The following is a 13,891-nucleotide window of genomic DNA, read 5'->3' on the forward strand; positions in this document are numbered from 1 at the left end:
AGAGGCCTTGGTTTAACATCTCATCTGAAAGATGGTACCTCTGACCTTGCAGCACTCCCTCCGTACCGCACTGGGAGTGTCAGCCTGGATTTTTTTTGCCCGCAGGTTTCTGGAGTGGGATTTAAACCCACAACCTTCTGACCCAGAGGTGGCCCAGTCATGGCTGAGAAGCAGGCTAACGCAAGAGATGGCTACGTAAACAAGGGCTACCACCAACCAGACAGATGGAGCCAAACATGACTCGGCACATTCGGGAGAAACGATCAAGTTTGCTTGTTTTAATATTAATTTTAATGGATTGTGGGCGTCACTGGCTGGGCCCAGCAGTTATTGCCCATCCCTAGTTGCCCCTTGAGAAGGTGGTGGTGAACTGCCTTCTTGAGCCGCTGCAGACCCTGTGGTGTAGGTAACACCCACAGTGCTGTTAGGGAGGGAGTTCCAGGATTTTGACCCAGCGACAGTGAAGGAATGGCCGATATATTTCCAAGTCAGGATGGTGCAGTGGCTTAGAGGGGAACTTCCAGGTATTGGTGTTCTCATCTACCTGCCTTGTCCTTCTAGGTGGTAGCGGTCGTGAGTTTGGAAGGTGTTGTTGAAGGAGCCTTGGTGAATTCCTGCAGTGCATCTTGTAGATGGTACACACACTGCTGCTACTGTGCGTCGGTGGTGGAGGAGGTGGATGTTTGTGGATGGGGTGCCGATCAAGCGGGGCTGCTTTGTCCTGGACGAAGTCCAGCTTCTTGAGTGTTGTGGGAGCTGCACTCATCCGGGCAAGTGGAGAGTATTCCATCACACTCCTGACTTGTGCCATGTAGATGGTGGTCAGGCTTTGGGGAGTCAGGAGGTGAGTTACTCGCCGCAGGATTCCCAGCCTCTGACCTGCTCTTGTAGCCACAGTATTTATATGGCTGGGTCCAGTTCAGCTTCTGGTCAATGAAATAAAGACACGAGGGTGGATTGCTTCATAAAGCGGGCTCACGTTCCTTTATTACTCTGAAGGGTGCCCCGTGCCCAGGAATAATAACATCAGCCAGGCTCCGCACTCTATCCCGGTGCTTGGCCTGGAGCTCGGGGTTTTCACTCAGGGGCTGCCAGCTCCCTTCGTCGTCTTCTCTCTCGAACAAGTCCCCAGCCACCACCACTGTGCCCTCCTCTGTGCCCCTCACCAGGACACTCACGTCGCTGCCGCAGTGCCCGGGCGTGGCAAAGACCTCCACACCGTCGTCAATCTTGAAGGGCAGGCCGGCGCGGAAGTCGTGGCTGAGGTAGACATCCCTCCGGCAGACGTCGTACGAGACGATGACGGTGGCCTGGGGGAAGAGGTTGAGGTTTCCCACGTGGTCGGAGTGGCCGTGGGTGCACACCACAAACGAGACGTCCTCCGGCTCCAGGCCGTGGCCTCCCAGGCCCTGTAAGATCACCCCCTTGTCCCAGGGGTTGCCGGTGTCCACTAAAACGGCCTGCCTCCCCTTCAGCAGCGTTATCGAGCCGTCGGCTTTGGTGTTGCCGTCTCTGTCTGGGTAAGCGTAGCCCTCTTTGATCACAAAGACGGAGTAAGGGTCTCCGCGGATGGCGGACGAGCCCACGGGCTGCGTCCGTATTCTGGAAGCGACACTCATGGCCGAGCAGCAGCGGCAGGCCGGGATAACCGAGAAACGAGAGAAACCTCGAAATGACGTCGAGATCCGGTTCTTACCCTACGAAAAAGGAAAGGAAAGAAAAACAAATGGATTCACTGCTCAAAATGGAACAGACTCACGTTTAAAATGTACTTTAATTGTTTACATACCTGGGACCAATGGCATTTAAAAAATTCCTTGGTGGGATGAGGGTGTCTCTGGCAAGGCCAGCATTTGTTACCCATCCCTAATTGTCCTTCAACTGAGTGATGCTGTGGGTCTGGAGTCACGTGTAGGCCAGACCAGGCGAGGGCAGCAGATTCCCTTCCTTAAAGGGACATTAGTGAACCCGATGGGCGTCAGCGACAATCGGGGTCACCATCACCGAGGCTAGTTTTCAATTCCAGACTCGTTAGCTGAATTTAAATTCCACCAGCTGCCGTGGTGGGATTTGAACCCGCGACCCCAGGATATTAGCCCAGGCCTCTGGATTACTCGTCCGGTGACACTGGCGCCACGTCACCTTCTTCCCGAAATTCAGCCCGATGAGGCCTTTCAAGTCCTGCAAAGGGTCTTGAGCCCAGGCCCTTCTCGGCGAGGGGACAGCATGACACAGAGTTGAGCTACGCAGGCTCATTGCTCGGAGTAGCAGACATGGAACTTGCACAGGTCTCTGCGACGCCACGCCCAACGATGGGATTCTAGGTGGGCCCAGTGGTTAATCCCTGGTCACTGCCCCGCTCACTGTGAGGCTTCAGTGGCCTTCCTCTTCAAACAGAAGGCTTACATTTATAGAGCGCCTTTCAGGGCCTCAGGATACCCAAAAGCGCTTTGCAGCCAACGAAGTGCTTTGTGAAGCTTAGTCGCAGCTGTAACGTAGGAAACGCAGCGGCCAAATTGCACACAGCAAGATCCCACAGTGAGATAAGAACCAGATATTTTTTGTTTTGAGTAATGAGGGATGAATATTGTCCAGGATACAGGGTAAAACTCCACTGCTCTTCTTTCAATAATGGCTGTGTGGGATCTTTCACAACCACCTGAGAGGCAGACGAGGCTTCTGTTTAACATCTCATCTGAACTTTACCGCTTACAGAAATGGGAGCAGAGGATCCTAGACATAGATGGAGGGATCTAACCAGGATTCTACTTGTTTGGTGCCCTCGAATCAGTGAGCACGGCACTGAAGGCAACTTGCTGCTAGCTTCATCATTTTCTTGCTCATTTAGATTTACCACAAAGATTAGACTGAATACATCAAGCACTGAGGGTCAGAACCACAGTCAGCAGGAACGTCACAACCTCTGCTCTTTGCTGAATTAGTTAACCTCAACTGTTCAGCTCCTTTGCATTAATCTCTGTGGGGAGGAGTACGAGAGGGGAGAAAGGAAAGAGCAGCTCTCCCTTCACTCTCGGTCTCTATACTTGGGGAGAAAGAGAGGTAGCGGAGAGAGAGGGGGAGAGGGGAGAGGGAGAGGAGGGGGAGGGAAGGGGGAGGAGGGGGAAGGAGGGAAGGGGGAGGAGGAGGGAAGTGGGAAAAGAGGAGAGAGGGGGGAAGGGGGAGAGAGGACAGGGAGGGGGGAGGGTAGAAGGGGAGGGAGGGAAGACGGGAGGGGGAAAGGGGAGGGGGAAGGGGAGGGGGAAAGGGGAGGGGGAAGGAGGGAGAGAGGGGAAGGGGAGGGGGAAGGGGAGGGGGAAGGAGGGAGAGGGGGAAGAAGGGACGGGGAAAGAGGGAGGGGGAAAGAGGGAGAGGGGGCAAGGGGAGGGGGAAGGAGGGAGAGGGGCAGGGGGAAGGAGGGGGGAAGGAGGGAGGGGAGGGAGGGGGAAGGAGGGAGGAGAGGGGGAGGGGGAAGGAGGGAGGAGTGGGGAAGAGGGAGGGGGAAGGGGGAGGGGGAAGGAGGGAGGGAGGGAGGGAAGAGGGGAAGAAATAAAGACGAGTTTTGGTCTGTTGGGGTTATTTTGGGTGTTTTAGGGGTTATTTGGGGTGTTTTGGGGGTTATTTGGGGTGTTTTGGGGGTTATTTGGGGGTGTCTTAGGGGTTATTTGGGGGTGTTTTAGGGGTTATTTGGGGTGTTTTAGGGGTTATTTGGGGGTGTTTTGGGGGTTATTTTGGGTGTTTAGGGGTGTTTTAGGGGTTATTTGTGGTGTTTTAGGGGTTATTTGGGGGTGTTTTGGGGGTTATTTTGGGTGTTTTGGGGGTGTTTTAGGAGTTATTTGGGGGTGTTTTAGGGGTTATTTGGGGGTGTTTTAGGGGTTATTTGGGGGTGTTTTAGGGGTTATTTGTGGTGTTTTAGGGGTTATTTGGGGGTGTTTTGGGGGTTATTTTGTGTGTTTTGGGGGTGTTTTAGGAGTTATTTGGGGGTGTTTTAGGGGTTATTTGGGGGTGTTTTAGGGGTTATTTGGGGGTGTTTTAGGGGTTATTTTGGGTGTTTTGGGGGTGTTTTAGGGGCTATTTAGGGTGTTTTGGGGGTTATTTGGGGGTGTTTTAGGGGATATTTGGGGTGTTTTGGGGGTTATTTGGGGGTGTTTTGGGGGTTATTTTGGGTATTTTAGGGGTTATTTGGGGTGTTTTGGGGGTTATTTGGGGGTGTTTTAGGGGATATTTGGGGTGTTTTGGGGGTTATTTGGGGGTTATTTTGGGTGTTTTAGGGGTTATTTGGGGTGTTTTAGGGTTTATTCGGGGTGTTTTAAGGGTTATTTGGGGTGTTTTAGGGTTTATTTGGAGTATTTTGGGGTTATTTGGGGTGTTTTAGGGTTTATTCGGGGTGTTTTAGGGGTTATTTGGGGTGTTTTAGAGGTTATTTGGGGGTGTTTTAGGGGTTATTTGGGTTGTTTTAGGTTTTATTTGGGGTATTTTAGGGGTTATTTGGGGTGTTTGAGGTGTTATTTGGGGTGTTTTAGGGTTTATTTGGGGTGTTTTAGGGGTTATTTGGGGTGTTTTAGGGTTTATTTGGGGTGTTTTAGGGGTTATTCGGGGTGTTTGAGGTGTTATTTGGGGTGTTTTAGGGTTTATTTGGGGTGTTTTAGGGGTTATTCGGGGTGTTTGAGGTGTTATTTGGGGTGTTTTAGGGTTTATTTGGGGTGTTTTAGGGGTTATTTGGGGTGTTTGAGGGGTTATTTGGGGTGTTTGAGGTGTTATTTGGGGTGTTTGAGGTGTTATTTGGGGTGTTTTAGGGTTTATTTGGGGTGTTTTAGGGGTTATTCGGGGTGTTTTAGGGGTTATTTGGGGTGTTTGAGGTGTTATTTGGGGTGTTTTAGGGGTTATTTGGGGTGTTTGAGGTGTTATTTGGGGTGTTTGAGGTGTTATTTGGGGTGTTTTAGGGTTTATTTGGGGTGTTTTAGGGTTTATTTGGGGTGTTTTAGGGGTTATTCGGGGTGTTTGAGGTGTTATTTGGGGTGTTTTAGGGTTTATTCGGGGTGTTTTAAGGGTTATTTGGGGTATTTTAGGGGTTATTTGGGGTGTTTTAGGGGTTATTTGGGGTGTTTTAAGGGTTATTTGGGGTATTTTAGGGGTTATTTGGGGTGTTTTAGAGGTTATTTGGGGTGTTTTGGGGGGTATTTTGGTTGTTTTAGGGGTGATTTGTGGTGTTTTAGGGGTTATTTGGGGTGTTTTGGGGGTTATTTTCCCTCCTGAGGCCCCGGGAAGCGGCTCCTTCAGGCGGGGTTTGGGGGGAAATTGAAGCCGGGGCTCGGGTCCGGCTGGAGGCCAAACTTTAACCAAAGATTATTCCCATCAAATAAAACACCGCCATCCCCGCCCCAGGGACTAACCTGAGCCCGGGTCCCGCCTGAAAACTGGCGCCCTCGCCGCCCGTTTCTGCTCCCGGTCCGAAACCGGGCGCCGGCCTGAAGACATGAAAAGAAAACTGCCCGCCCGCCTCACTGAGTCTGGGAAACCCAGGGTGTACTTAGAAATCAAAGCTGCTCATAAATAATAATCAGGTTCTGGCGCCCTCCCGCCTTTTAATGAATTATGAACCAAATTTCAAGGGTTTGGCTGTCAGATGATGGGGCTTGAGTTAGAGTAACTTGTATTCATCAAGCAGCTTTAACAGAGTAAGGCATCTTAAGAGGGGCGTTAATGAGACAAAATTTGACACCAAGGCACTTAAGGAGAGCAAAATACAATGGAAGCTGGAAATACTCAACAGTTCTCGCAGCAACAAGGGTGTCAATGTTTCAGGTCAATGACGTAACAAATTGGGGGGGGAGGACAGTCAACACCGAGGAGGACTGCAACAAATTAGTTTAATACACTAGCAGAATGGGCACAACCACGGCAAATGAAATTTCACAGATAAACGTGAGGCAGTACATTTTGGCCGGAAGAATAGGAAGGTCACTTTTCACTTGGAAGGTGCGAGTCTAGGTGGGGTAACTCTTTCAGAGTCAAACAATTAATCTAGGTGGGGTAGAGGAACAATTGGATCACGGAATACAAATACATCAATCGCTAAACGTTACCCCACACCCCTTTAAGTGCCTTGGTGTCAAATTTTGTCTCATTAGCGCTCCTCTTAAGACGCCTTATTGAAACTTACGGAATACTGAAAGGCCTGGATAGAGTGGACGTGGGGAAGATGTTTCCATTAGTAGGAGAGACTAGGACCCAAGGGCACAGCCTCAGAGTAAAGGGAAGACCTTTTAGAACAGAGATGAGGAGAAACTTCTTTACCCAGAGAGTGGTGAATCTATGGAATTCATTGCCACAGAAGGCTGTGGAGGCCAGGTCATTGAGTGTATTTAAGACCGAGATAGATAGGTTCTTGATTGGTAAGGGGATCAAAGGTTACGGGGAAAAGGCGGGAGAATGGGGTTGAGAAACTTATCAGCCGTGATTGAATGGCGGAGCAGACTCGATGGGCTGAATGGCCTAATTTCTGCTCCTATGTCTTATGGTCTTATGGTTAAAGGTGCTTGATGAATACAAGTTACTCTAACTCAAGTCCCACCATCTGACAGCCAAACCCTTGAGATTTGGTTCATAATCCATTAAAAAGCAGGAGGGCGCCGGAACCTGATTATTATTTATGAGCAGCTTTGATTTCTAGTTTAGCAAGGCCACACAAAAAAAAAGCAAACCAAGCAACAGGCATTCTTTCAAAGGGATAGAATTGAAAAGTAGGGAATCGCTGAACTTGCATCGAATCCTGGTTAGACCGCACTTATAGAGTGGTGTGTGCAAGTCCTGGTCACCACTTTATAAAAAGGTTATAGAGAGGGTGCAGAGAGGATTTATGAGGGTGATACCAGAAATGTGTGGGTATGCATTATCAGGAAAGGATTGAGTCTCCTCTCAGTGAAAAAAAGGACAGGGGGGGTGGGGGTCACCTGATAGAGATTTTTAAAACTATGAAAGGTTTTGAGAGAGTGGATACAGAGAGAACATTTTCTCTTGTTGGGGGGTGGGGGGAGGGGGTTGGTGAGCACAACTAGGGGCTGTCAAGAAAAGGATCTGATGTCATGCGTGCTCTGCCGGGGTTGCCAACCCTTCTGGGATGGTCAAGGGTCTACCAGAATTGGCATCTATCTCCCAGTGGCTATTGAAAGCCATCCAGGAGATTTCGAAACAATGTTTTAAGCAGTAAAATTAATATAGTGCACGTAATTTGTTCAATCATTGTAAAACGATTGTGTGCTGCTTGGCAGCGTGATTACAGAATGGTGCCTGGGATGAGAAACTTCAGTTTTGAGGTTGGATTATAGAGGCTGGGACTGTTCTCCTTGGAGAGAAGGCGGATGAGAGGAGATTTGATAGAGATGTTCAAAATTACGAGGGGGTTGGACAGAGTAGATGGGGAGAAGCTGTTCCCGCTCGTAAAGGGATCAAGGACGAGAGGGAGCAGATTTAAAGTGATTTTGCAAAAGAAGCAGATGCGACTTGAGAAAAAAACTTTTTCGCACAGCGAGTTTTTCGGGTCTGGAACGCGCTGCCTGGAAGTGTAGTGGAGGCAGCTTCAATCGAGGCATTCAAGAGAGCATTGGATGATTATTTGAACAGAAACAATGTGCAGGGGTACGGGGGGTGGGGGGGGGGGGGGGAGGGCAGGGCAGTGGCACTAGGCCACAATGCTCATTTGGAGAGCTGGTGCAGGCACAATGGGCCGAATGGCCTACTTCTGCGCTGTTAAAATTCTGAGATTCAGTGATAAATGTAAAATGGTACTGATGACCGCACGTACTGCACTTCTGAAGGTCGTTGCCCTTTTTCTTCCAGAGAGCCGAGGGGCAAAAGGACCAACTGCTGCTGCTAGAAAAATTACATAAGCTTGTGACGAGCAGAAGGTAGGCTGAAAGTTATAGAGATGGATTTAGTCCGAGCTGATTTAACAAAAAAATGAAACTATTGTGTGAACTTATAAAGGAAGTCATTAGCTGTTATGAAATGGTCTCTTGGAGTGGGTTGGATTGAGGCCTTGAGTGCGCGCTTCCTCTCTTGCGCAGTCTTAGAACCTACTCACACCCACACGACCAGCGTTCTGTGACATCGCTCAGAATATATCTAGCCAGAGTTGGCAACCCTAACTCTGCCTGAAAGCAGGTCCTGGGCTCATTGTCTGCTGATGCATCATCTTGAGCTATTTTCATGGCAGTTTGTTGTCAGTGTTGGTTTGCCATTGCCTTCACTTTCCAGGGCAGGGCACTAAGTCCCAAGTCCACCTCAGTCAGAACAGGGATTGAACCTGCACTGTTGGCATTAGTCAGAACCACACCCCAGCTACTTAGCCAACTGAGCTAGCCAGCTCCACTCAATATAAGATAGCCATCAAGAAATCCAATAGGGAATTCAGAAGAAACTTCTTTACCCGGAGAGTGGTGAGAATGTGGAATCCGTTACCACAGGGAGTGGTCGAAGTGAATACATTTAAGGGGAAAGGGGTGGGACTGAGGTGGGAATCACACAGGGTTCTAATCATACTGGGTCAAAAGGTCTCAATGCTAAATGAATCCAGTTGTGCGTGCAGGTAGCTACCATCTCTTATTCCAAAGTTAAAATTACTGGACAGCTCGCTCCACAAAAACCTGATCACCACAAGACCAGTGTTGCCCACGCTTCCCAGGAGGACACAGAGCCCAACTGTATTATCCTCACCATGTTCAAGCTTGAGGAACTTCAATCCTGTAGATAGACTGGAGAAGTTGGGGCTGTTTTCCCTGGAGAGGGCTGAGGGGAGATTTGATAGAGGTGTTCAAAATCGTGAGGGATAGGGAAAAACTGTTCCCATCGGGTGGAAGGATCGAGAAGCGGAGGACACAGATTTAAGATCATTGGCAGATTAGGGGTGGGCAATAAACGCTGGCCCAGCCAGCGACGCCCACATTTCATGACCAACCAAAGAAAAAAGGAAGCAAGGTGAAAAACCGTTTTCAAGCAGCGAGCCGTTAGGATCTGGAATGCGCTGCCTGAGAGCGCAGTGGAGGCAGGTTCAATCGAGGCTTTCAAAAGGGAATTGTATCATAATCTGAAAAGGGAAAAAAAAAATGTGGCACTAGGCGAACCGATCCTGCCATGGGATAGAATGGGCACATCAGGCCGAATGGCCTCCTCCTACGCTGTAACCGCTCTTATGACTCAGTCCAAATCAAACCTGGGACCATATTCGCACGCGCAGCGCAGTTTTACCTAAGGCAGTGAAGTTACACCTGAAGCTATGAAGTGGGCAGAGTCATCACAGCACCCACGAGACGCGGACAGGTTTCAGTGTGCGGGGTTCTACATCAGATGGGCATCGTCATTGTGCGACCATATTTCCAAATCATTTTTTAAAAAACGGTTTTGCTGGATCCCAGTATAAATAGTTCCCATTCATACTCTCATCGCGTCTCAAATAATCATTAGATTCAGATTGGGCAGTGGAGGCAGATTCAACAACTGCTATCAAAAGGGAACTTAATAAATACTTGAGGGACGATCTGTATTGCTCTCTGAAAGAGCTAGCAACAGACTCAATGGGCTAAATGGCCTCCTGCGTAATACTACTTTATGATTCTGGAATCGGTGGCATTTATTTTCTGATGTTAATTGTGTTATATATTGTAATTGTATTGGCTACATTTACAAGTGAACAGCTTGTTGGATATACCCACCCTTCAGTTCTTAGTCCAAGTACTTCAAAAGCAAAGTGTATGCAAAAGACACAATATATTCTGAGAAACCCTTTATTGTTTTATATATTTAAGTATAAGCATATTTTAAGAAAACACATATTAAAAATACAAAATATAAAATTCCGGTGGCTATAAGGAAAGGTATTATAAAAATGTAACGTGCTACCATGTGGGTCTAAACAATGTGTTTAGCTGGAGCACCACACACTGCTACACAATGAAGCAGATACTGCTGAGCGGTCTGGGAGCGTTCATTGGACAAACATAAACGAGCACTGATAATGGTTTCACTGTGACAAAATAAGGCTCGGGACTTGCGGAGGACGCGGTTACTGCTGGGTCCTCTCGAGACGTTTTTCCCTACTGTACCCGACAGTTCCTTCTGAGATGTGATCTCAGAGAGATCCCTTGAAGAGATAGCTTCAGAACTTAAAACAAAAAAAAAAGCGGAAAGGTGTCGTGTGTTGACTCACTGTGCCCACCAGCTCCCTAAGCCAGTGAGGTCCATGCCCAGGATGTCCCTGCTGAACGTGCTGCTAGATGTCTTCTGTGAGTCACCGCAGAACATAAGAGTGTCGTGTAGGGACCTTGACAGCTCAATGATGAAACTGGAAAGGTTCCCTTTACTTCTGTTGGGGGCTTGGTTGCTTAATTTACCTTATATTAGTTTGGAGCATGTGTTTCTTAGCTATATCAGTGGCGCCTTAAAACAGGGCCCTTGTGCTGACTCAGCAGGTCTGGCAGCATTGGTGGAGAGAGAAGCAGAGTTAACGTTTTGAGTCCGTATGACTCTTCTTCAGAGCTCTGATGAGGAGTCACACTGACTCGAAACATGAACTCTGTTTCTCTCTCCACAGATGCTGCCAGACCTGCTGAATTTTTCCAACACTTCTTGTTTTGTCAGATTTCCAGCATCTGCACTCTTTTGCTTTCACCCTTGAGTTGACTTGTGTTTGGTGAGCCAGGAGCAACCCAGTATGGGCCTTACTGGCCCATTTAAAAGGCCCCGGTGAATGAGGTAGCATATCAAAGATTCAGCAGCAGGATATCAGCCTTTCTACACACACATTTCAGGTTTATAGTGTCAAAGTTAAAGGGAACAAAAAAAGTGCAATCTCCTCTCTTCTTTCTGGAGTTGAGAACACAATCAGATCAGCCATGATCTTATCGACAGAGCTGGCTTGAAGGGCCTACTCCTGCGTCCTATGTTCTTTCAGCTCACTGAATGTTCAGACAGAACGAGGTCAGAGAACATCATTAGTTAGTCTGCATTATGTTTGTATTGGAAAAAATTCAGAGAAGGTTCACTCGGTTGATTCCTGGGTCAAAGGGTTTGTCTTATGAGGAAAGATTGAGCAGGTTGGGCGTATACGCTTTGGAATTTAGAAGAATGAGAGGCGATTTTATTGAAACGTATCAGATTCTGAGGAGTCTTGACAGAATAGATGCTGAGAGGATGTCCCCTTCATGGGGAATCTAGAACTGCGAGAACAATTTCAAAATAAAGGGTCTCCCATTTCAGATGGAGAGGGGGAGGAATTTCTTCTCTCAGAGGGTTGTTAGTGTTTGGAATTCTCTTCTACAGAGAGCAATGAAGCCTGGGTCACTGAATATACTCAAAGCTGAGTTATATTTTTGATTTACAAGGGAGTCAAGAGTTATGGGGGACAGGCTAGAAAATGGAGTTGAGGTTACTATTAGGCCAGCCATGATCTTATTGAATGACGGAGCAGGCTCAAGGGGCCGAATGGCCTACTCCCGCTGCCAATTGTTATGTTGTTTGATGAAGGAGTCAGCTTCCAAATAAGTTTTCCGAGGTGTGGACCGTTATGGAATAAATCAGCGTCTTAAACAGGCCAGCTCAGCCGAGGGTGACTGATGCTGGAAGTTACAGAAAGTACCTGTTCCAATGCTGCTGTCACTCAGACCCACCGGCAGCAACTTGGCACCCAGCCAGGCATAAAAAAAAAAGTATAATCACACACAATCCAAGCATGTGCAGGTAGAGCGAGGATCTGGATTTCACTCACTCGCTCACTGAGTGTCTGATATAAAAAGAGTAGTGTAAAATAACCGTTATGAACCAGTCTAACAACAGCTATGACTGCAAGGTCAATAAGGTGGGTCCCTAATGCTTTCTTCTTCATTGACACAATGGAGCCTGTTTGGACGCATGGTTTGGCATGGACGCATTATCGCCAGTACACTGTAACCCTCATCCTTAAAGCTCTAGTCCTCTTTGACCGAGCTTTTGGTCACTTGCCTCATCCCTCTCTACACGGCTCGGTGTGAAGGTTTGCCTGACCATCGTTTTAGTGGAGCCTTTTACTTCCCGAAGGGCACTGCAGAAACTCAGGTCGTTATAAATTCACACTCTGCCGGGGAGTAACTTATTGCTGCTTATGAAAAGGTGTTATATCACCTCAGCCCTATCCAGGAAAAGCAGAGAGGGTGGATGAAACCAAGGTGGGGGGGGGGGCGGTGGATGTAATCTCAGGATCAGGGGCAGGCCATTCAAGACTGAGGTGAAGAGGGATTTCTTCACTCAGAGGGTGGCGAATCTTTGGAATTCTGTATCCCGGAGGGAAGATCAATCATTTAGCACGTTCCAGACAGAAATCAAAAGACTAATAACATCAAGGCACATGGAGATAGTGTGGGAAAGTGGCATTGAGGTAGATGATCAGTCATGATCTAATTGAATGGCAGAGCAGGCTCGATGGGCCGAATGGCCCACTCCTGTTCCTGTGTGGCCTAGCGGTAATGTCACTGGACCAGTAGTCCAGAGGTTGAGGCTTAATCCTCTGGGGACAGGGGGTGGGATTTAAATTCAAATAATTAAATAACATGTCTGGAATTGAAAGTTAGTTTCATGGTCACCATCACTGAGACTATCATCAATGGTCGTAAAAGCCCATCTGGTTCACTAATGCCCTTTAGGGAAGGAAATCTGCTGTCCTGACCCGGTCTGGCCCACGTGTGACTCCAGACCCACAGCAATGTGTTTGACTCTTAACTGTCCCTTTGAAATGGCCGAGCAAGCCACTCGGTTCAAGGGCAATTAGGGATGGGCAACAAATGCTGGCCTTGCCAGCGACGCCCACGCCCTATGAACAAGTTAAAAAAAATAGGATGAGGTCACAAACTCTGCAAACAGAAGATGCTCTTCACCCCTTTTCAAAGCTTGCTGCATGGCTTTTGGCACTTCTGATGCTGATTTTAAAGTTGGATTTAAATCTCGGATTTAGGACTGTGCTCCTTCCAGCCCACCTGATATTGTAGCAGGTTAGGTTCGGGTTGTGGGGATGGGTGGGGGTGTGGGAGAAGAAAGGGTCTTCCACACCTCAGGCCAGGGGCACTCCAGCGAGCAGCCTTGAGGCCGAGGGGAACCCCAGCGAGCAGCCTCGAGGCCAAGGGGAACCTCAGTGAGCAGCCTCGAGGCCGAGGGGAACCCCAGCGAGCAGCCTCGAGGCCGGGGCAGGGGGTGGGGGTCAGCTAGCAGCCTCGACGCCAAGGGCTGGGGTCAACGAGAGCCTCAGGGGAGGGGGGTAGAGTCAGTGAGCAGCCTCGAGGCCGGGGGTCAGCAGGCAGCCTCAAGGCCAGGGGGTGGGGCCAGCGAGAGCCTCGGGGAAGGGGGTGGGGTCAGCGGGCAGCCTCGAGACCGGGGGGGTGGGGTCAGCGAGAGCCTCAGGGCAGGGGGTGGGGGTCAGTGAGCAGCCTTGAGGCCGGGGGATCAGCGGGCAGCCTCAAGGCCAGGGGGTGGGGTCAGCGAGAGCCTCAGGGGAGGGGGGTAGGGTCAGTGAGCAGCCTCGAGGCCGGGGGGTCAGCGGGCAGCCTCAAGGACAGGGGGTGGGGTCAGCGAGAGCCTCGGGGAAGGGGGTGGGGTCAGCGGGCAGCCTCGAGACCAGGGGGGTGGGGTCAGCGAGAGCCTCAGGGCAGGGGGTGGGGGTCAGTGAGCAGCCTTGAGGCCGGGGGATCAGCGGGCAGCCTCAAGGCCAGGGGGTGGGGTCAGCGAGAGCCTCGGGGGAGGGGGGTAGGGTCAGTGAGCAGCCTCGAGGCTGGGGGGTCAGCGGGCAGCCTCAAGGACAGGGGGTGGGGTCAGCGAGAGCCTTGGGGCAGGGGGTGGGGGTCAGTGAGCAGCCTCGAGGCCGGGGGGTGGGGTC

General features: G+C 49.6%; 1 protein-coding gene across 2 annotated transcripts; it reads right to left on the reverse strand.

Moving 5' to 3' along the window:
- Window positions 1–961: 961 nt before the first annotated feature.
- On the reverse strand, window positions 962–5,490 carry mblac1 (metallo-beta-lactamase domain containing 1). Of its 2 annotated transcripts, none has more exons than XM_041178971.1 (2): window positions 5,391–5,490; window positions 962–1,697 (listed from the first exon to the last, which is right to left on the reverse strand). In XM_041178971.1, the coding sequence occupies exon 2, from the start codon at window positions 1,617–1,619 to the stop codon at window positions 963–965; it is 657 nt and encodes a 218-aa protein (XP_041034905.1). In that variant the 5' UTR covers window positions 1,620–1,697; window positions 5,391–5,490; the 3' UTR covers window position 962. The 2 variants fall into 2 exon arrangements, with proteins under 2 accessions (XP_041034905.1, XP_041034904.1); XM_041178970.1 differs by lacking the exon at window positions 5,391–5,490 and adding an exon at window positions 1,790–3,032.
- Window positions 5,491–13,891: the final 8,401 nt, after the last annotated feature.

This window comes from Carcharodon carcharias, chromosome 33 (assembly GCF_017639515.1).
Source record: "Carcharodon carcharias isolate sCarCar2 chromosome 33, sCarCar2.pri, whole genome shotgun sequence".
Classification (NCBI taxonomy): Eukaryota; Metazoa; Chordata; class Chondrichthyes; order Lamniformes; family Lamnidae; genus Carcharodon; species Carcharodon carcharias.

Bases quoted from the DNA above. Each gene is read 5' to 3' on its own strand.
- mblac1 (XM_041178970.1), bottom strand. From the start codon at position 1,864: ATGGGTAACAAATGCTGGCCTTGCCAGAGACACCCTCATCCCACCAAG. The intron at 1,698-1,789 runs GTATGTAAACAA...CCTTTTTCGTAG, and splicing joins TTAAATGCCATTGGTCCCAG to GGTAAGAACCGGATCTCGAC.